This window comes from Simochromis diagramma, unplaced genomic scaffold (assembly GCF_900408965.1).
Source record: "Simochromis diagramma unplaced genomic scaffold, fSimDia1.1 OVJJ01000753.1, whole genome shotgun sequence".
Classification (NCBI taxonomy): domain Eukaryota; kingdom Metazoa; phylum Chordata; class Actinopteri; order Cichliformes; family Cichlidae; genus Simochromis; species Simochromis diagramma.
In genome coordinates, this window is record NW_024387523.1 from 3,046,835 (window position 1) to 3,069,755 (window position 22,921).

The 22,921-nt window shown below is 40.9% G+C and overlaps 1 protein-coding gene across 3 annotated transcripts; it reads right to left on the reverse strand.

Moving 5' to 3' along the window:
- Nucleotides 1-1,360: 1,360 nt before the first annotated feature.
- Nucleotides 1,361-22,699, reverse strand: si:ch211-195b13.1 (STKc_SGK domain-containing protein). Of its 3 annotated transcripts, none has more exons than XM_040020060.1 (13): nucleotides 15,910-16,212; nucleotides 6,707-6,782; nucleotides 5,856-5,931; nucleotides 5,722-5,762; nucleotides 5,567-5,624; nucleotides 5,379-5,462; nucleotides 5,158-5,289; nucleotides 4,958-5,070; nucleotides 4,739-4,862; nucleotides 4,535-4,630; nucleotides 4,290-4,445; nucleotides 3,719-3,808; nucleotides 1,361-3,330 (listed from the first exon to the last, which is right to left on the reverse strand). In XM_040020060.1, the coding sequence occupies exons 1-13, from the start codon at nucleotides 15,935-15,937 to the stop codon at nucleotides 3,166-3,168; spliced, it is 1,239 nt and encodes a 412-aa protein (XP_039875994.1). In that variant the 5' UTR covers nucleotides 15,938-16,212; the 3' UTR covers nucleotides 1,361-3,165. The 3 variants fall into 3 exon arrangements, with proteins under 3 accessions (XP_039875994.1, XP_039875993.1, XP_039875995.1); XM_040020059.1 differs by lacking the exon at nucleotides 15,910-16,212 and adding an exon at nucleotides 7,306-7,665; XM_040020061.1 differs by lacking the exons at nucleotides 5,856-5,931; nucleotides 6,707-6,782; nucleotides 15,910-16,212 and adding exons at nucleotides 13,526-13,530; nucleotides 22,689-22,699 and having other exon boundaries at nucleotides 5,722-5,791.
- Between the last annotated feature and the right edge of the window lie 222 nt (nucleotides 22,700-22,921).

Genomic DNA, 22,921 nt, shown 5'->3' on the forward strand with positions numbered 1-22,921 from the left:
GTTAAAAAATGGTACAGTAAGTTCAGACTTTATTGATTTAAACTAGCTCAGTCTAATAAGATTTAAAGTCCAGGTGTCATTTTCAGCCTTACTGTGATGTTCAAAGGACTGGACACAATAGTAGCACATAAATAAATTAACAATATATGAGCAATAATTCTATTATAATCAGCAAGTATTTTAAAATTTAAGACAATCTTAATGTTGAAATATTTTTAAAACAGTAGACCAGCCATCTTCTTCCGCTTATCCAGGACCGGGTGGTAGGGGCAGCAGCCTAAGCAGAGAAGCCCAGACCTTACAGTAGTGTTCTAGATTATCTATTTTCTCATTAAAATGTCTTTATTTTATTTTATTTCATGTGTAGTTTTCACCTGCATATTTAAAAAAAATATTTTTAATGTCTTCTCATACCTCAAGTAACTAACTTAACAATAAACTGAATAGTTAACAATGAAAACCACTGTTCGTTGCCTCAGAGTGGAAATATATATGATTATGCACTTAAGTGTGAGTGAACAGTATAATTGTGTAATGTGATCTGTAATGAGAGTAGTTAGCAGGTGGAAGAGAGTCTGGAGAGAAGAGGAATGAAAGGAGAGGGAAAGCTCAGGTTGAGGGGTTTGGAGACAAAGTTCGGTTGAGATTGACATGTGCAGAGGGGGGAAAGTGGACACGCTGAACATGGAGCTCCAGGCACCTCAGAGAGGAGGTGGTGGCGACCTCTAAAGGGACCAGCCGAAAGAAGAAGTCTATTTTTCTCCCATTTCTGGCCATCTGAATCTTTTCTCTTCTCGAGGAAATTATGTCCCTTGTTTAAAAACTGATTAGAAAGCCTGGAAATACTTTTGTCACAATCCTTGTGATTCTCCTTTGGGAAAAGGCTAAAAGGACTCAGGTGGAAAGGTTAAACTCAAGCTGTGACCCTATGGCTCAGGGTAAATAAAAAGGTGTGTCTGGCCAGCTGCTGACCTGTTTGCCCGTTGATGGTGTTTCCAACGATCAATTTGCCTGTGAAGCAAACTGGAGGAAATGGGGCTTTAGTATTTTTCCTTCATCAGAACACCTGCTGACACAGTTTAAATGTAAGGAAGAGATACCTGTTCATATCCTCACAGCACAACTGAATTAAGAAGGAGCTCAAGTAAAAGCTGTCAGTATGTAGAAAAATTATTCATTCAGCTTCCATAATTTCATTATAATAAAATGTAAATACATCTGGAAGATTTCCTGTGAACTTTAACCTCTCACTTTCTAGCAGAGATACCTGCAGCATGCAATCATTTACAATCTTCAGTTAATAATTACTTTTTAGATTTAGGTCATCAATACAAAAAAAAAAATTATCAGTAGACGAGACTTAGATTTAGAGACTTTATTTGCCATTTCTGACACAGATTACAGTTCAGTTTTTTCAGTTGATCATGTAAATAGTCTTGTTTGTACAGTAGCAGTGGCATGAAAATAAATATACATAAAAAATACAAAACAGAAACTTAACGCTTCCAAATATGGAAGAAAATGATCTAGAGCTGTGTGCTGCCTTGTTTTTTAGTATGATTATTTTCAGCAGGCTTTAAAATTCTTTTCTGGGGATGCAGAAACCTGAAATATGGAGATTTTAAAAAATGGAGTAAAGATATCATGAGTAATCCGTGCTCAGGTGAAAAGCCTCTCTTAATAATGACTATCAGAGCATAAAGTTGCCTTACACTTTTGATAAAAAGAGATAAAATATTTAATTCTTTCCGTGTTAACAATATTTTATTGCACTTTCCAGAACCATCTTATGCAGGAGGCCCGAGGCTCAACAACGCCAGTGCCTACTCCACCCAGCGGGTTCCTCACCGAGTTCATTAAGCTTTTTTCTTTTAATGATATCTTTCTAGAAAAAGGAACCAACAGGTTTAGGGGGAAGAGATATGTAGATACATTATACACGGATCAGGCCGCCTTGGACAGGCACAAGACATTCACAGTTCTTCTCTACATGATGCATAAATACACAGACATTTGTGATCATAGACTCTACAGTTTGTCTGGAGTGTTTGCAATAAAACAGCAATCACTTTTAAGTTAAAATAAGATTGATATACAGTATCCATGTGCTATCATTGATGTGGGGCTGTTATTGCTGGTTGAACTCTTCCTTAGTCCTTTGTAAAGTTTGCAAACAGCAGATATAAACTAATGTAGTCGCTAGATGAAGATGACAAGGAAGTGAAAACCCAAAAATAAATTATATTGCTTTGGATGAAATAAATCTACTTGGATATTTTGATACACTAATCGACATTTAGAAATTATTCATAATCTAGTAAACAGTGAATGTTTGTGGTTAATAAAATATATGTAACTTCTTTTCTTTTTCTACACAGTACAATAAAAGTTCAGTTCATGAGGACAAACGGGTCAAAAATAAAGTCTTAATGAGTCTGTTTGGTCCAAGAAGTACTAGCAGGTGCGTAATATCGAGATACTGTCGTTTCTTTTTTGTTCAGAGCAGAGATATGAAGCTAAATAAGAGATATACAGCTGTCTAATCCAAAGTTTCTAATGCTTCAAGCAAAATAAGCTTCACTTTTCGTGACCCTTGTTTCCTCGAGTGCAATTGAGCATTCACATGAAGACAAAACACAGTGTGAACATTAAGAAAAACGCAGAGCTTGGACATATGTAGAAATGAAATGAAGGCATCACCTTTAAACGGCTAGCGTTCTCGTCAAAAGTCCAAACAAAAGAAACTGCCTCGATGTTTTTGCTTTTTCCGATAAAGCTGGCTCTGCTGTTGTCGTCCGAACTGCCTATTGAACTTCAGGCACTTCTCTTCATGTCACTTCACCGGAGCCATCAGAGATGTTTTAGGGCCATGACGTGCATCCATACATGGCACATATGTATTGCAGTTTGATGCCCTACAGACAGGCAGAAGTCTGTAGGACCGGCTGTGTTGTAACATGAGAGTCCTCCATCTGTACACTGGTCATGCACAAGCTAACTCAAGATCTGACCCTCATCCCTCAGTGTTCTTGTCAGTTAGATCCTCTTATAACGTCCTCCTAGACAAGCCGCTCCAGTTTGGTCCATGTGTCAAAGCAACACAGTCTGGAGCTTTTGTCCTGTTTCCTGCTCATTCTCAGGACAGACAGGAAGAAATGTTGGCGATCACATGAAGGAATGTTCGGCTGGAGGCCCGTAAGAGAAGCCGGGAAAGGCTCCGGCTGCTTCCTTGACGCTGCTGGTCACAGTCAGCGTGTCTGTGCAAAGAGAGGAGGACACTGGCAGGTGGGTGAACTCGGGGTCAAAGTGTCGCAGGTCCGTGGGACCAGACTGTAACACAAAGATGGGGAAGACGTTAGAAAAATTGCATGTATAATAATGAATTTGCCACTGATATCAGGGTGTTTCATAGCATAAACACAATGTCCACATTCACTATGTATGACTTTCCTTCTATTTCTGACTATTCCATTAACAAAAAGGCTTTGGATTTCCAGCAGATGTCAATAAAGCAGACGCAGTAATATTGTAAATATTGTGTAACTGTTCTTTTTAATGCTTTTGTACAGTTATGGTTAAAGCCGCTCATGCACTTCCAATTAATATTGCATTAATGTAGTTCGCTATAATCGTGAAGTGAAACATGAAAGTGATACTGTGATAGCCTTGTTCTGGGACAACACATCATTCTGATTAAATTATAATGAGTAATACATACCACTGATGGAACAAATGGAGGTGTGATCTTCTTGGCCATCAGGTCCTCCCAGTTGATTGGAGAGAAGAACGAATGGTACTTCAGTTCAAGCTGAAGGAAAAAAGAGAAACTGGATGAGCACAGTGATGGAAAACAAGTGTCACAATCTGTTACAGTCCTGTATGTTAGCCATTCCCAGACTTGAGAGGTCTGTGGCACATTTCAATATCTGAAAATTATTTTTGGACCACCCAAAACTTTAATAACAGCTTCGATCATCACGCAAGCCTAAGATCAAGTATTTCCTTGTTTTGTGCTTGATTTTGGACGAGTTCGGGTTCAAAAGTAGGTCAGAAAATGAGGAATGATTGTGTAATTATTTTAATTCCAACCCTTTGTTTGACTTGTTCTATTTCTTTCAAAAATGCAAACCCTTAACTGCAACTTTATACTAAATTATACTGTTGAAGATTAATGTTTTTAATTTACAGCAGGTGACTTCTTGCAGCCCAGTTGCAGTACTTGCAAAGGCCACTAGGGGACTGCAGCCCACAGTCTGGGAATCAGGGCTCTATGTGATGTGTGCACTTACAAAGTCATCCTTTCCTCCCAGCCTCTTGGTGCGGTCCTTCTGCAAAAGCCCCTCGAGCAGGTCCCTGCCTGCATTCGACACGTTGGGCTTGAGCACCGGAGCCTTGTGCAGGATGTTACTGTACATCTCAGCCGTGTTGCGACTGTAGAATGGAGGCTGTTTCAAAAAAAAGAAAGGAGTTGTGTTAATCTTGTATAAACAATCAGGAGATCTAAAAAGGCATAAAGTCACCGGTTTCCACTTACAAGTCCATAGAGCATTTCATAGAGCACCGATCCCAGGCACCACCAGTCGACAGTGCGGTCATACGCCTGCTTCTGGAGAACCTCAGGAGCCAAATACTGAGAAAAAAAACAGAGAAAAGTTAAATGCAAGTCCAACATTATTCCTCAGAAGTCGTACTGAGGTCATACTAAGGATGAACAAATGTCTAAAGATGTATCTTTTACCTCAGGCGTCCCACAGAAGGTTGTCGTGGTACCGTTGGCCTCAAGGCCTTCTTTGCAGAGGCCAAAGTCTGTTAGGACAATGTGTCCCTGTGAGTCTAGCAGGATGTTCTCTGGCTTCAGGTCCCTGTCAAAAACAAGACAAAGAAATGTTTACTCTAAATGCATCAGGGCACAGGTTTACAGATGTCCACTAGGGGGAGCTGCGGCATCACTCTTTACCTGTACACTATGTGCAGAGAGTGGAGGTAGCCAAGTGCACTTGCAATTTCAGCAGCGTAGAACCTGGCTCTGGGCTCCAGGAAGATTCTCTCTCTCTGGAGATGGTAGAACAGCTGGAGTAGAAAAAAGCAAACATCTGTCAGCATCTGTTTCAAACAAGGTTATATATTCTGTCCTCATTCTGCCGGACTGTGGCTTACCTCTCCACCGTTGACGTAGTCCAGCACAAAGTACAGCTTGTCAGTAGTCTGGAAGGAGTAGTGCAGCCCCACCAGGAAGGGATGCTTGATGTTCTTCATCAGCACACTGCGCTCAGCCATGATATGCTTTTGCTGGAGGAGAGAAGATGGATTATAACATGCCGTTTTCATTGCATTTCACATTACCAGCCGAGAGAAAATAGATAGAGGAGGGGTCCTACCTCTTTCTTCTTCAGGATGATTTTCTTCTGTAACACTTTGACAGCGTAGTACTTGGTGGTCTCCTTGTGCCGAGCCAGTAAAACCTGTTTGCCATCAAACATTTGCATTAGTAATGTAGTTGCAGAGATGACCTATATGTGTGGAGGAGAGCAGTTACATAAAAGGCTGCACGCAAGGACAGACTCACCTTTCCAAAGCTGCCTTTTCCAATGATTTTAAGGTAGTCAAAATCACAGGGTTTGATCCTAAAGAAGAGAAAAAGATAGAAAATTTCATTTATAATTTGTTCTCATTTATGTTTGTCAAAATTGTGGCATAGAGATTTCTTTGAAGTATACTTACTGAGTGTCCTCAGCCAGTGAACTTTGAGAATTTAGGCACATCTGAAAGATACAACACGGGGAAGATCACAACAGTGCTGCATTTTACAGATAAAATGAGTCAGACTGTGATGAAAGTAAATAGTTTCTGCTTACATCACTATCAGGAAGTTCATTTTCGACCTCCTCATTCTGATTCTCATCAATCTTCAGGAAGTTGTTAACTTCGACACTGAAAACAGAGAGACAAAGACTTATTCATACGGAGGATTCTGACTTCACCTGGTTTTTATTCAGCACAGATGATTGGATTTGAGATTTCTTAAGAGGTTTCTGAAACTGAGAAGCTGAATGGATGTCCTCTGCGTGGGTGCGACTCCAATGACTGTCTGAAACTTCCAGACAGGTCAAGTTCACCAAGGCTTGTCAAAGCTCAACCTGTCTGAGAAAACCTTAAGCTGCTGATCCGCAAAGACAGGGTTCAGCCTGCTCTGCAGGACTCAGGGGTCCAGCTCAGATGCCCTCCTGGAGCATCTGGAGAGGTCAGATGCAACACTGGGTTTTTTTTTTTGTCTTTTTCCCACCCCACCCCACTCTGACCTGTGTCACGGGCCAAGCCATGTATCATGTAATAATTGAATTACAGGTTTATCCTTGTCAAGGGAACACAGGGGATTTGCTTGAGAGGTGATTATGCAGTGGTGAGATTGTTAGCAAGCCTGTCATGAAAGAACTATTCTTAACTTGGCTTCTTGGACCCAGATTATGCTTTTAACAGAATGTCCTGCTAAACCCAGGTGGCTGATTGGATTGGTCGGGACCTGTGCGCACTAATCATGAATGGGATAGCAGTCAGAAATAAACACTAGAAGCTGAAATCCAGGAAGTAACTGGAGCCAAGAGAGATGTTCTTTGTGCCCTCACTTAAAGGTTAATTTTCAAAACCAAAATCTTACACTTCCAACCTTCTCTATTTGTTTATTTTATTTTAAAATATGAATACTCACTGTTGGCAGATATGTGGAGTAGACACCAGCTTCTGGATGAAGTCATTCAGACCCATTTTTCTCTCCTTGATGAAAGCTGCAGAAAAAGAGGGAACCCCTTTATGTTAGTATGATCTAATCGTGATCCAAACAATTCTCTCTAATTAGAGAGAAAAAAATCTGTGTTTGAGTCCTAATCCGCAATTTGTGAGTTTTAAATATCGCATTTCCAGTGTAGGCTTGCGTGTAGTGTGTATAGACCTCTTATGTCGCGGGCTTATAGGTTATGCAACCACTTGGGTCATTCATTCAGATACCAACAGTGGCAGCCAACAAAGCATTTTCCATCACAAATCCTTATTACAACACAAATAACCCGATTTGACATACTTATTCAGATTTCCATACCGCTTTCGTTTATGTCCAGGTTTGAATTTTCCACCATTTAAATGCAGAACAAAATAAATAAAAAACAATCTTTTTAATTAATTTATTTACATCTAATTTTTATTACTAAAAATAATTTAAAAGACAGGCGTAATTTGTTGTAATTTACAGCTTGATTTAGTGATGGATATTTGGGTAGCGTTGTAAAAACAAGTGTCATTTTTTAGGCTCACCAGTGAGAACAGCTACAATTCCCCTCATTTTGCAGTAAGTTAGATCACATCCAGCTTCAGTCACGGCCATGTTCAGCGATAAATAAATATCCAAAAGTTTAAAAATATGAAGCAAAAAGATGCAGTGATATTTCCTCTGTGGTCCTGGTCCTCTAACCGTTAGCTACCGTTGGTTTTTTTTTTATGTGGCATCAAACGCGCAGACTGAACTCCAATCGTCCGCGCTCCGCTCTGAACTGCCGCTGCTCGAGCCAGCCAATGTAGCTTATAGGGGGACCACGTGGTATCAGGAGGTGACGCCCCGTTTTCGTCACCGTCGTCTCCACGGCAACAGTCTCGTGACGTCACGGGATTCCGCTGCAGCCATATTCTGCCTGCAGGAGGCGAGGTGGGGGGAATGACGAGAGAGCCCACCGCATAGGAGGAGGAGGAAGAGGAGGAGGTGGGTGAAAGCAACCCCTACCACACTCCCACCACCAGCACCTCCTCCTCCAACCCCCCCCTCCTTGTTTTCTCTCAATGGAAAATCTCCAAACTGGCTGTTAGCACCACAGGCACAAAAGGGATTATCGCCAGTTATTATGGAGAAGGAAAAGAAGAAGAAGTGCAATCCCAGGAATGGTCTTGTGAAATCATGTGGCAGCAGCTCCCGTTTTCCCCCTGCTGCAACGCTTTCATCTTCTGAGGGAATGCAGAAATGTATGTCACGACTGCTGCATTTCACCCTCAGCCTGCAACAGCTGCAGTGCCTGATCCCAATAACCAACAAAAATGTGATAAAGCCATAAAGTGCACAGGGGAAAAAAGAAGGAAAAATACTGCATGGCTGCAGACAGTCTTCTATTTAAAGCAAAGAAGTTTCCAGAAATCTCCCTGCTTCTCTCGTTCTAAGTAATTCACTCCAAGTAAAAAGTGTAGCCACGACCTTGCTCACGGCACACACACAAGGTTGGGGTTACGAAGGTGACTTTGCACGATAATTATATAAATTCAGAGAAATAACATTTGACATCATGATCATCTGAGCTTAAGCAGTGATGGGTCCAGCTGTCACAGATGTGGTCCACTAACCCTGTTATATAATTACATAACCGTGCCATAATGCAGATGGGTATACACTGCCCAGCAAGGAAGGTGAGTGCATGCAAATTTTCCAGGAAGTGTTGACATTAATAGGTATCTGCTGATTGAAAGTGTTATTTAATCTCTCACTGAGTGATAGCAATGATGTTGCAATGCAAAACAGCATTTATTCAATGGCAGCAGGGCTTATGTTTGCAAAGCTGCACCTGAATGAGACTTCCAGAACAATGTCCTTTGGTCAGACAAGATCAAAGTGGAGATGTAAGGCACTAATGCACAGCACCATATTTGGTGAAAACAAAACACCTCATACAAGCTGTGGAGTATGGCGGTGGAGAGGTGATGATTTGGGCTTGTTTTAAAGCCACAGGACTTGGGAACCTTCCAGTCATCCAGTTGACCACAAACTCCTTGGAATACCAACGTATTCTTGAGGCCATCTGTCTGACAATTGAAACACGGCTGAAACTGGATCATGCAACTGGGGAAAATCAAAACAAAATTAGTGAAAAAGAAAAGACTTAACGTGATGCAATGATCCCGTCAAAGTCCAGACCTTAATCTGACTGAAGTGCTGCAGTGGGAGCTGTGCATAAATGAATGCCTGCAGACCTCAATGAGCTGAAGTAGAGTGGGCTAAAATTCCTCCACAACAACGTGAGAGACTGATAAAGTCATACAGAAAAATGCAAATGTGCACTGTAGCTCCGGGCTTTGAATGGAAATGCATAGCTGAGGCGGGCATTAAACGTTGTTGTTTTTAACCTGCCACTGCAAAGTCTGTGTGACGTCCGATTCCACCCACGTGAGAGTAAAAAGCGTAATTGTGCAGTGAATTCACAGTATGTGAGTGGGTGTGATGTGTGCAGGAAGCCCGTAACTAAACCGCACTGAGTATTTTCAGTACTGCGAACGTGTCTGATGAGGCCATCTCCTGTTGTATTGGTGTGTAAAAATGACTTTACTTCTACTTGAGTGACATTTCCAACGTGAGGAGTAGTTTACACTCTGGTACTGATTAACACCACGAGATGTTAGTCATCATCGACGGTAGTCAAGCATACGAACCTTGGATCCAATCAGAATATAATTCGTGGCTTTTGAACTAATCATTGCTGTTAACACCAAAAACATCCCTTTCTCTTACCAAATGAAATAACCCTGAGATGTGTTAGCTCTCACAGGTTAATCTGCAAATTAGTATTTATTAGAAAATACTGATTAAATATCCTTTTTCAATTTCCTGCAGTCCAAGTGGACCACTTGGTTTTTTTTATTATCAAAACCATCAAGCTTTCAGTTTTGAACAGTAAATACTGAGCATATTCACAGAAAATTGACTAAAACTATGATTTTATGATCAGAATTTAAAATTTTCCTTTGATTAACTGTTCACTTTATAGGCTGCTGACTTGTACTTCACTTAAGACTGTAAGCGCTTACTTCCCCTCAGCTGTGATAAACATCTGTTTCGGTAAGATTAGGATTCATTCAGCTGAGATGTGTCAGTGGGAAACTCCTCTGTTTTTGTCCCTTTTGACAATGTGACAGTCATGCACCATTTAAAGGAAGTGAGACTCCTCAGGACCAGTTCATGTATTAAGAGAAAAGGGAAGTGGGGTGCTTTATTTGAAGGGGCCCAAATAGAAAGTAGCTCAGAGCCAGCTGGCAGTATGACAGATCAAACCCTGGATGGCTACCTAAGCAAACACACACAGCTCAGCTTCGGTTCTGTTTACACACAGAAACACAGTGGATCTGATTACGGGACACCAACACCTCTCCCTGGCTTGGAATGATGGGGTTCCCCTCCCCTCGTGTAGTCTTTCTGTGAATTATTCAAGTATATTATTTCATCATCTCTCTGCAAGGACTCGTATGACCGAGTTTCTTTCTGTTTCTCCACCAGCGTTACCTTCTGTCACATGACAGATTAATCAGGTTTTATTTAGCACTTTCACACAGGCTGCCCTGCTTTCCATCACTCTGTCCAATCGTGTGATTGATGCTGAGCAGACAGGCAAAATTTCCACTCGCTGACAAGCAGTCGTGTGAGGCACCTGCCAGCCGTTCCACTAAAAGGCTTTCCAGCTCTCACGGGGTGGCATCGACGATAACTTCCCAGCCTCAGCGTGGTACTGCTTTTGTCAAATTGGCTTGTGCGCTGCATCAAACACCTGCCCCAGTTTGAGCTTCACATGAGACAAAATGAAACCAGATCTTTAGGGTAGAGGCCGAGTAGTAACTGAAACTCATTTAAAGTTACTCGAACGAAGGTAACTAAATAAAATATGACTTTGAGCATAACTTTTTTGAACTCTATTCTTAGTGCTTCGCAAAGAGATAAAAGGTGTAATTTCTTAAAGGTGCTGCATGTCAGAAAGTTATTTTGAGTGATATAACCATTCAGGCCCGTATCCGGTGTGGTGATCCTCTGTGTCATTCAGCTGACTTTCCAGAGATCAGGGCTGGAAGGTTAATTGAGTTTTTATTTAATTTGATGATTTTCACTTCCAGAAAAGCTCAAATAATGGAGGTAATTCACCGGAACGTCATATGCTCCTTTTCCAGTCATAAGTCTGCAAAATCCTTCCTGCCCCACAAATCTGTATGTTCTCATTCCCAGCCCAACACTCCCTCTCTCTCACTTTGTCACTCTCTCTTATTGGCACCTGCCTGACCTATGAGCCACCACCGATCCTCGGTGAGGCCTAGGTTGGTGCTGGCCATCCACCCGCCATCTTCTATCAAAAAATGTTGTCTAATTGTGTTTGAGTTTGTGGTCCTTGCTGATGAAATTGTGATAAGATGAATATTCTTTTGCATTTTCTTAGTTTTTTTCTCATATTGTAAACAGTGTTGCACTTTTGCCCCGCCTCTAAAAGCTCATAATCACTCTTTAGTTTAGTTGCAGCCAAGAAGACTAAAAGAGAGCCTTCAGTCAATAAGATCATGAGGAATGAAAACTCAAGCTTTCTGTAGCTGAAGGCTTATAATGGTTGCCTTTGTCTCCGGATTGCTCAAGCGCTCTCATCCAGTGCACTTGCAGAGGCTATCATACAGGTCACACAAGACACAAAGTTTGGTGTTGCCAAGGAGACCTATTCACCTCCATCTACAGACTTCCCATGTTGATAGTAGGTCAGCAGGGACGGGCTATTGTTCTTGCAAAATGGATTTTGCAGTCAAAAACCCTCCTTAGAACTAAGAAGTCATTGTTGAGTTCCTTAAATGCATGAAAAGACTTTAAAGTTCATATCCAATTGTGTTTAATAATCCAGATCGCAGTATTTTAGCTTGTGCTGAGGTCTCAAAATAAAGCTCTTGCAAACAGCTTCTGTAAAGTTATATATATATTCAGATCAAACATCTCAGAACATCAAAGGAGGTGTGAGTATCGGTGAGTTCAGGGGACACAGTTTGTCCAGTTATTTCAGAAATAAGAGCAGGACTGTAAGAACTGAAGTCGAACAAAGCTAAAAAGCTGGAAATATGACATTAGATGAGAGTTTCAGGGAGTTTTATGGATAAAGGAGAAACTGTGTGTAGTTTTCTGTATCCTGACAGATGAGTAGTTAAAATAGTCAAAAAGGAAGTGAACCCGAGACAGGCTTGGAGTTCGAGACGCTAATAGAACAAAGGGTAACTCAGAAAGTCCTTGTTTCACTCTTACAGTTACATCTGACTGACAATTCAAGACCTCAGAGCTTCTAAACTATGTAAATATTTGTGAATATCTTGTCATTTAAAGAAATTTAAACCATCACAAAACATGGGATATTTTCCATCCACATGTTTGCAGTAGTCTCCAAGGACTCTGCCTTTTAAACAGCTACATTTAAAGTTATTGTTGTGTCAATGCAAGATAAAATGTAAATATAATTATGAGCCACTGAGTTAACATACTTGTGTTGAATAAAAATTGCAGTACATTTAAGCCTCTACATTGGAAACATTTTTCTGTTTTGAATATATCTCTGAATTTTTGAAATGTTTTACGAGCCAAACAAGCAAACAAACATCAATCAGTCCAGAAAATCATTAAAAATATATTTCAGTGCTTCAAATATAATAGTACGGTTCAACCTGGACTCTCGGCTGGCTGCTTACTACCAGAGTAGTGGGTAGGAGGCAGCAGAAGGTGGATGAATGAGTCATAGAGGCAAACAGGTCCTTGGTGACCACCCATAGCGCTGGCAGGAAGGCTAATGAGGATGGAGAACCCAAATTACAATCGCTGACCAGCTCTGAGGAGCAATCATGGCCTTGTGTTATTCACACCCACGCAGTCATGGCAGCCTTGGCACTCAGTTGAAAACAGATCTCTGCTAAAATCTCTTCTCTCCTCCTCCAGTTCCTCTTTTCTGTGTCATCTGCATCATTCTGGCACCTAGTATTACTCACACAGAGACCCGCAGAGAGCCAGACCGGAGGTGGTGGTCGAGGCCGACTGCGTCGCAGTGCAGCCCCCGGGCCCCTGCGAGTGGGAGCAGATTTTGGCTGATAAATCTGGAGTTAGAATTACTCGCTCTTTGTTTCGCGTTTGAATTCCCGGGCAGTAGATGAGAAGTGTTTTTTATTTTTCTACCCTCCACGGGGGATTAGACGGCTGCTCATGCGCCTGCTTCATCAGTTAAAAAAGAGAAATGTTTGCTCTCTTTTGCGATGACTCAGACACACAAACTGTTCCATAATACATTACTTTAATTTGCTGCCAAGCAAGTAGGAAGATCCAGCCTATTTGGAGCTGCAAAGCCTCTATTAATTTTCATAATGTGACTGCGGTTATTGCTGTAATTACTATAATGATAGCAGAAAGACTTTTTTCATTATGTTCTCTCTTCGAACATGTGTTTTCTCACATGTTAGAAACTCAATTTAGAAAGAAAAAAAGGAAGCAGACAGAAATAAAGACCCAGGAGCCATTTTCATTCAGACCACCAGACTGTCATTCACTAACTACAGCATCTGTGTGAGCCAAACATCATGAATCAGTGGCTGGTGGTGACTTCCGTTACTGTACGCAGTTCCCTTTTCTCTGTTTTTGCCCTGGATCATAATAATATGAAACATACTGTATAAAAAGCAGCCACGTTTCTAAAGAAGCTCTCAGCTCAGTTTGGCCAGTGAAGGGTAACGTCTCTAGGATACCCCAGAAGCAAATAAAGCTTACTCATTGCCGTGGTATTCATTTGGTCCAGTTTATGATCAGTGGTTTATGGCTTTGTAAGTCCACTCATGAGGTCAGTTATTCATTTGGAAGATATCTAGTGGAAATCAATCGAATGCGCGATGAAACCAAAGCAATTAATTAAGTGAGTGAAGTGATTTAGATGGTGACGTTGGTCAGCGTGACATGGATAATCTGAAAACAGTGTCTGTGTGACTGCATATGTTTGCTTTACAAATTTACTGAGCAGCTGACATTAAAGGACTTTCCAGATCGACTTGTATGTGGGCAAAATAAAGCTTGATTGGTTTTATTTATTCAACAGAACAATTTTCAGTTACCTAAGAGCTTCTTTAAGATCAATCCAGTCTGCTCTAAGCCTCCTAAAGATGCCTTTATATCAAACAAATTCTCACTGAGATGATCGAAACCACAAAGAGGGAAGTAAAAATTAGTGGCAGGCTGTGCAATACTTATTTTTTACCAAAATACCAAACAGAGTTGTTCCGTATGTTAAAAAGATTTTCAGATTAACCATCAGGCAACAACAAAGCAGGTTGGATGAGTTTAGGGAACACAGTGCTGTCATTAAAGAGATAAGAGCAGGACCGTCTAAGTCTTTAGACGACTGATCTTAGCTGAAAGTTGGAAATTAAATTACACTGACATTAGATGAGAGCTTCAGGGAGTTTTATGGATGCAGGTAAAACCAGATGGTTTTCAATTATGTGACAGTTACTTAAAGACTGATCCAATTACCTGCTCTAACTCTGCTAAAGATGCCTGTAAGTCAAGCAAATTCTCACACAGCTGATCTAAAGCACACTGAGGGAAGTAAAATTTAGTGTCTGGCTTTGAAAATGGTTTTCACAACACTATTAAATAGTTTGCACCCCGCTGCTTTAAAATGCCATTTGAAGTAGTGAGAATAGCATTATTCTAATATGTGACCCCTTCACTGTGTCCAAACAACAAGCCTTTCTGAAGACGATGACAAAGTCATAGAGAGCCCAGTAGTAACTGGTTGTGTTTCTGCGACTGAAGAAACTGTGTGCCGTGACACAATGACACACTGCACTACAACTCAAAGCTGACTGTCTGACCCCACGAGATAAATTATGCTGGACGATCGTTTGAATGTTTAAGAAAACAACGAGCATCCTCCTGGTCAAACTCCTGACCCGTTACACCTTCTTCTTCCTCTGGATTGGACCCTGTGGATTTTATTGAAAACTCAAGGCTGTAGTCTGACTCTCAGCTCTGAGAGAGTTTCAATCTCTTATAGGGACCATTTTAGGGGAGTTTTTGGTCACATCTGGAACATCCAGGTTTTATAACAATGGAAGCTTTGAGAAAATATCTGTATTGAATATTCTGTCCTGCTAGGTTCTTTCCAGATGTAACAAATGGTGCCTAACAGCAGCTTTGAAGCACACCTGTTAACACAATACATCTCATTTGTTTAGCTTGAACACAAACCAAAGGGGGATTTCCTGGACTGTATATTTTTTTATGATAGTGATGTCATAGTCATAAATTTCATGTCTCTTGTCTTCATGTTGTTGCAGATAAACAACAAGTTGAGGTTTTCTGTATGCTGTGAGATCATAACTTACATTTTTATAGTTTGCTTTTGCGTTGATTAAACAGAGAAATGTAGTGTGTTATTGAGGGAGCTTTAGAGGCGCTTACAGGCAGATTTTATTACCTTTTGCCAGAGGCCTTCTGTCTCCTCTTTTTCTAGTCTTTATGCCAAACTAAACTAACCATCTGCCGCTTGCAGCTTCTTACATTACATCCAACTCTTAGGGGAAAAAAGGGTCTATTTTCTTATCCCTTTAAGGTTTAATAACTGTGTGGGCCCCAAACTGTTTTTCAGGCTATCACAAAACACCTGAATCATCTGATCCTTGGTCCGAGTTACAAAACCAAGGCCCAGCAGCAGCTTTTATCCTCTCAGGTGACAAATGAGATGAGATGTGCGGCTGTTGCAGAGAGAAGGTGAGAGACTCCGATGTGGGCATCGTGAAAATAAACCAGATAATGTGAGAAGTTATACAGAAGAGTGCTATACGGTGTCTTTGAATTTTTCATCTAATATCTTATGTAACTAGAGACAGTGACGTCAAAGCACGCCGAGGGAATGATAAAGGAGCAGAGATACGACGAGTTAATAAGGAGTCAAAAAGATAGAACGGTGATTGAAAAAGCAGGGAGGACAGTATTTAGATGACTGAGCTGTAAAAGTTGCTTGTCTCATGGTGCATCCCCCCCCTCTCTCTGCTGTGCTGCTGAGAGACTGCACATTTTTCCCCAGATACTCTGAGACAGTGAATTAAAGGAGCACCTACCTATGAAGGATTTCTTGCCGGTCTTCATGTCCTCCTAAGTGTTTGATTAGATGTGATATCAGGCACAGAGAGTCTCTGATGAATGGCTGTCTGTCTGCTGCAGAGCGCCCAGGTGATTGAGAGAGATGCAGTGCTCCTGTAAATATTCCTCCCTCTCCGTATCTGTCTACTTGTCAACGACTCCCACTGCAGCTGTGCTCACAAAAGTCATTGATTCACAGACAAATAACTTTCAGCGCTGCACTTCCCTCTTCTCTCTGCCGCTTGTGCTGTTTCTTCCTCTTATCGCACAGCCTGCAAACAGCTGTAACCAAAGATCTGTGACGCACCTTCCTTTCCTCTCCCTCTACACGCATCCCCAACTCTAACCTCACCTCCTCCACCCTCGGCTGTTCTTTTATCTACCTGAAGAGCATCGAACAACACAAAGGCAGGTGTCTGGTTACAGCTCCCGTGAGCACGGGAGTCCCGCCGGAGGGGAAACCAGTCTCCATGACATGGGAACCACCTGAGGAATACAGAGCGAGGACAGAGAGGGGTTTAAACTTGCTTTTAATTGGCCACCACTGCAGGAGTGATGTATTCACTCCCCATCAGCCTCCTCTGCCTCTGTCACTTACTGCCTCTCAGGATTTTGGGGGATAAAAAGACCTGGTTAGTCACACTGACAGCCATGATTGTTTTGTTAGCCTTGAGCTCTAGGTTATCATCACAAACAATGAGTGCTGTGTGGTGAGGAGTGAAGCATGTGGGGGTTGAGATACAGCAGCAACAACAGCATCACTGATGAGTAACACTGTTTCTCTGTCAGTAAAGTGCTGCGGTGAATTATGATTTGCTTTGGGAGGAGTGAGCTGCAGTCATACTGTAATAAATTTACACTCAACAAATCTCTTACTTTGGATCATTTAAGAAAGCGTTGCAGTTCAGTGAGCGTAACTGCTGCTAATTTTAAAAAACAAACAAACATCATGATAGAAATATGAGTACTAACAAACTAAAGTTGGTTTTATCACATTCTGGTGAGCTAAAGAAGGTAATGGAAGAGTAAGAAAATGAAGAAGTGTGGTTTTATTAGTGTCTTTATGTGCCTAGATCCAATTCTATGTATTCAAACGAGTCCTGCTAAGATTAGATTATGTTTCAGTTCGACCTGCAGTATCAAAATGCAAAATGCAAAGTACAAGACAGAAGTAAATACACATGGGTGAAAAAATAAAGTAAAAAACTTGCACTGTGTGTCTCCTAAACTCTCCTAGATGGATGAAATGGTATAATTCCCAAAACACACTGATTTGTTTGAATCTTGTCTGAGATGCTTTGGGAAAATCCTGCATAGGTGCCAACAAACAAATGGGCGACTGTAAAGGTCACGGCATATCATTTGATTCTCATTAAGAACAACAACCGACATTGTGTTGTCTCTTCTCATTTTCTGACCACTGTTTTCGTTTTACTTTTAAAAAATAATTTATTTTTCAGTATAACATACATGACAAACACGTGTGTATGCAGTTAACATATTACTATAAACAGGTTCCTTAAACTTACAGCTCAGGAGCTCAGTTAACAAACAAGCTTATGAACACAGTGATTCTCTTGTTTCGTAAGACTAAGGAGGCCCCAGGGGGTTAATTTGTCACCTGTTTCTAGAAGCTACTTTGAATGGAGCTGCAGACCTGGGACTTACAGATAAGTCAGTTGGTCACAAATACAAAGAGACCTGGAGGTTAACCTACTTGTGACTTTTTTCTTGGGAGAAAAAAAATTGGCAAAAGTATATTGATTCAGGATGAACACCAGCCAGACATCAGTTTCCTTTTGTATTTACATGCAGCTGATATTTCATCAGTCTGATCTCATATCTATTGATTCGTGTCAATGTGTAATAAAGCTGGAAGCTTTTCCAGTTTTATAGGGCACAGAAACCCACATTTGCCAGAAGGAAGGGTCGATGACAAAAGAGATGACAGTTCATGTTCCAGTGGAAATGATCGTTTTTACATTTTCTTTGGTATTATTTGTACTTCTCTTCGATTTAAACACCAAAACTTCTCGGTTAGGTTAAATTTTAGGCAATAAAACTTCTTGGTTTGGTTTAAGGAAAGAAAAGTGTTGCAGACATTCAAACACATTCGTTTCAGAGTGCTTGTGTTTGTCATGTGACAGCTGGTGCCTATGCTAATGAGTGAATACACTGCTTTGTTGTTGCTTTTTTACATTGTGCTGTGAGATTGGGCTGAAAATGTATTCAGGTGGAGTCCAGGGTACTGTAGTAGTGTTCTCCTGCAAAGAGATTTGACTGCAGCAAGTTGGAAGGAGCGCTAAGCTGGCTTAACCTGGAAAATACACGGTTTATCCTGTTAGTTATACGGCGCAGAGGAAGGAAAACTGTAATTATTATTAAGTGAGATTACTAGAGGTATGGAGAAAGAGCTTCTTCGCTCTGATTCTGACACAAAAATCCTCATGCATATCAAATGTTACTTTTTGATACCCCCTCTGAGAAACTGTCGAAACCTTCACAGTCAGGAGGCGGGAGCATGATGACTGTGTGAAAACAATCTGCATCGCTGTTAAGAAGAACAACCGCCGTCCAAAAACGAGGCTTAAATGAAGTTGCATATTTATTATGTGACACATTTCGCAGCTCGCTCATTCTGCCTCTAATGATACAGAACAGAAAGCATCTGATGCACAGATTCGTGTCCTGCTGCTGAACTCGACTTCACGCAAACAAAAACTTCACCCACCACCAGCTGATGAGCGACATTTAAATTTCAAAGCCATGAGAGGTCGGAGAAAGTTTACAAATGTTTGCATTCAAATTATGCTCAAAAGAGAGAAGTGCTTTGCCTGACTCGTTTTATATCCACCGCCCTCTGCTCGAATGAATGCACTTTGCCAACAAACATATTTTCTCAGCCTGCTCATCACCTCCACAACATAGTTCACAGGGAAAGTGAAAATAAATACAGACTGGTATCATGTAGCTTGAGAAAAGGCCACATGGATGGTTTCTTTGAAGACAAAGTCTCAGCCTGAATGCTTCATGATAATAAGTCTGAAATCGAGAATCATCACCAACACAGCGATTTGTGACTGGACAGATTCGCGTGTAATTTCTATTAGGGCAGAGTGTGAGCAGAGGAAGCATAACGATATGAGTCAGTGTGAAGGAAAAGGCTGATTATGTGGCTGGATGTCAGACATGTGACTGTTTGTCACGGACAATCTTTGCTTTCATTGTCGAGGAGTCAAGTGTTTTACCAATGAGGAAAACAAAAGGTTGTTGTTTACTTGACTTTTCCAGAAAGACAGTATGATTTTCTGTTTTTGCTTGACTGGAAAACTCCATCAACACGGTCAAGTGTTTTTAATGGTTTTGTGGATTTGTGGGTTGTGGCATGGTTGGCAGTGCTGTCACAGTAAGAAGGTCTGGGAGTTGAACCCTCCAGCTGGTTATGAGGAGTCTCTCCCTGTGCCTGCGAGGGCTCTCCGCAGGGGCTCCAGCTTCCTCCCACAGTCCAAAGATATCCAAGTTAGGTTAACTGGTGATTCTAGATTGGCTGTGGGTGTGAATGGCTCTCAGTCTCTCTGTGTTAGCCTTGTGAGAGACTGGTGACGTGTGCAAGGCCTGCGCCCTATGACACCTAAGATAAGCTCCAGCCCCTCCCTGACCCCTGAGCGGAAAGAAAATGGATTTGTTTAGTACTATACAACAGCAGCACTGTGTATCCAAAGCAAATTTACCTCTTATCATGTCTTAACTGTGACGCACTTTGTGAATTGAGGTTATCTGCTGGTACTAAGATAAAATCTGCATGAGAAATGTACACAGTAATGCGGGTCCTTAAAATGTCTTTAGTAAACATTTAGTGATACATCAAGGCTTTAAAGACTAGCTGTAATCCTCTGCTATCAGAATATATGATTTGAGGTTTTGAGTTTTTAAAAATCAGAGAACAAATACATAAATATTAAACAAATGGACTAAATACATACAAAAATGTGCTTTGTTTTTCTTTAAAAGACAAAGTTGGGGTTACTTTTCAAACTTCACACGTTTAAACGTAATGACATTTCAGAAAACATACATAAGGAAAATAATTGGTTAACATCACATTTAGCCTGCTGAATTGTTATTTTACAAGATGGGAAACAAGGAAGAGTTGGCTTGGAACTATCACAAAGTTAAAAACAATCCCTGCTAGTCAACTCTTTTTTTTCTCTTGTTTGCTTCCATGTTTTCGAGAGGTTCAGTCAGTCTTGTCATCATTGGCATCACAAGGGATTTAGGATATATCTAGATGCACAGAAAAATCTCTCCATCCACATGGAGATACAAAAACGGATTAAAAGTGCTATCAAGAGCAACAAGTGGCATTTTTATAATTATCAAAATCTAAAAGCAAATCTAAAACATCATTTAGGTGGGAGCAAAAAGCAAAAAAGGAAAGAAAACTCACTTTTTCCCAAAATACCCATGTGCATGTGGACAAAGCCTAAGAAAATAAGATATTACCTGTTTTGTAGAGACATTGCATTGGCAGCAGCAGAACAGCCTCCTGTTTCACAGAGCTAGGCTAACCGTTTCCCCGTGTATACAGTCTTGACACTAAGCTAAGTTAGCCAGATTCATATTAGCTTCATAATTAACTGACAGGCATAAGTAAAATCAGATTTGTAATCTGCACAACGTTCATCTAATGTTAAATGTAATGCTGACTGACTAATATTTTGGCCTTTTACAAACAAATATTTAGAATTAGCTTGCAAGCATTTTCTCTTTTCTTCTGTTTCATCTTCTTCTTTCAGCCCCAACCATTAGGGGTCTTCACTGTGGATCATCTGCCTCCATCTCACTGTAAACCTATCATCAACTTCTGTTACACCAACCCTCTCCATGTCCTCCTTCACTACATCCATAAATCTTCTCTTTGGTCTTCTTTCTTTTCTCATGCCTGGGAGCATCATCTTCAGCATCATTTGTCCAATATATCAACTATCCCTCCTCTGCACATGTCCTTTTTAATATATATACATATACATTTATATTCTGTAGACCAGGGGTGGGGAACTCCAGTCATAAATACCCATTGTCTAAAGCAGAGGTGGGGGAACTCCAGGCCTCAAAGGCCAATGTTCTGCAGGTTTTAGATATCACCCTGGGTCAACACACCTGAATCACATGATTAGTTCATTACCAGGCCTCTGGAGAACTTCATGACATGTTAAGGAGGTAATTTCGCCATTTAAATCAGCTGTGTTGGATCAAGGACACATCTAAAACCTGCAGGACACCAGCCTTTGAGGCCTGGAGTCCCCCCCACCCCTGCTTTAGACAATGGGTATTTATGAAACTATTATTATATTTTTATTTTGTGGGGGGTTTCCCAGGCTCATCTTTTACCCAGAATCATTATTAACACATTGAAAACATTAAACATACATTGAAAGATAAATAAATATAAAGTTTCTTGCAGCCCTGATGTATGCTGCAAAGTCTCGGTTTCCTGCAGACCCTCAGCCACATTTGTCCTCCATTTTCCTGCTTCAGCAGTATCCTGCAGCTTCATGATCACCAAGTCGGCTGTGGATGAGACGGACGAGTCACGTGTGAGCAGGAGGTGAGGGATTGAGATCACTCTGTCTGTACAGTGGGTCACTCAGCGAGCAGTCCTGGCTCACCTGTTGCTATCTTTAATCTGATTAGCAGCTAGGTCATGCTAGGAGAAGCTCTGACATTAGTCTGCATTAGTGTGTGTGTGTGTATGTGTGTGTTAGTATGTTGGGCTGAGCTCCGTTGTTTTAAGAGTCACGGTAGGTTGTTTCCCATGAAAATTCAATCTGATACACGTGCCATACAAAGATCTGTGGAAAACAGAATCTTTGAAGAAGTGAAGCCTGAAGTCAGTCTTGGTTAAAAAGCCACCCACGGGTAAGGGCGGATTTATACAGATACTCTCTAAACATGGAAGAGCTTATCAGTTGCTGCCACAAAAATAGAAACAGGCTGGGCTACTTTAGTCTTCTTAAGAACCGTGTGAGTCTAAAGTGTTGAGTCACACTTGGCATTGAAAGACAGGAATCAGGAAAGGTCCAATAAATAAATAAATCTTTGTCAGCTGGCCTTATGCATACCTCGGTTTGTCACAACAGGAAAAACACAGTGAAAATAATAACTTTTCGTGGAAAATCACAGTGTCAACTAAGTTTACAAAACGTATTAACTTCCACGTGAACCTGATATATTTGTATTTCAATATTTGTGTGCATTCAAGAGTTACAAGCCGGCAGTGATCACTGCTGCTTTAATGTAAAACAGAAGGAAACTGCTGTCCAAACCACAAATATTGCTCTTTTTGTTTAAATCAGCTGACATATCACATTTATACCCGGAGCTTTGCTGTGGGGAAAAAAAGTAGCTCGTGGCAACAGAGACAAAATCCTGTTCATTTTTTTTTTTTTTTCTTTAGAAAAAAAATCTGGATAATGAAAAATGTATAAAGACTAAAAATAAAGTAGAAACTAAAACTGTGGGTAAAATCACTTAAGTTACCTATAAGAAACATTTTAAAAAAACTACACTTTTGCTTAAAACTTATTTACGAATGAATATCGTACGACTTACGAAATTAATTCGTTCCCGAGGGTCTATCGTAAGTCGAAGCACCCATCGCACCTCTTAAGTGAATGACAGGCTATAGGCTAATTGCTAACTGCAACAACAATACGTCGTTGAAGTGGAACAGTGAAGCGCAAGTACGAAAGCCAACGAACTCCAGGCCTCGAGGGTCGGTGTCGTGAAAGTTTTAGATCTCACCCTGGGTCAACACACCTGAATCACATGATTAGTTCATTACCAGGCCTCTGGAGAACTTCATGACATGTTAAGGAGGTAATTTCGCCATTTAAATCAGCTGTGTTGGATCAAGGACACATCTAAAACCTGCAGGACACCAGCCCTCGAGGCCTGGAGTTCGACACCTGTGTTTTAAAGTCTTGCCTC

Coding starts and splice junctions, on each gene's coding strand:
- si:ch211-195b13.1 (XM_040020059.1), bottom strand. CDS start 7,375: ATGGCCGTGACTGAAGCTGGATGTGATCTAACTTACTGCAAAATGAGG. Junction 6,783..7,305: donor AATTGTAGCTGTTCTCACTG/GTGAGCCTAAAA, acceptor CTTTTTCTGCAG/CTTTCATCAAGGAGAGAAAA. Junction 5,625..5,721: donor TCACTGGCTGAGGACACTCA/GTAAGTATACTT, acceptor TCTCTTCTTTAG/GATCAAACCCTGTGATTTTG.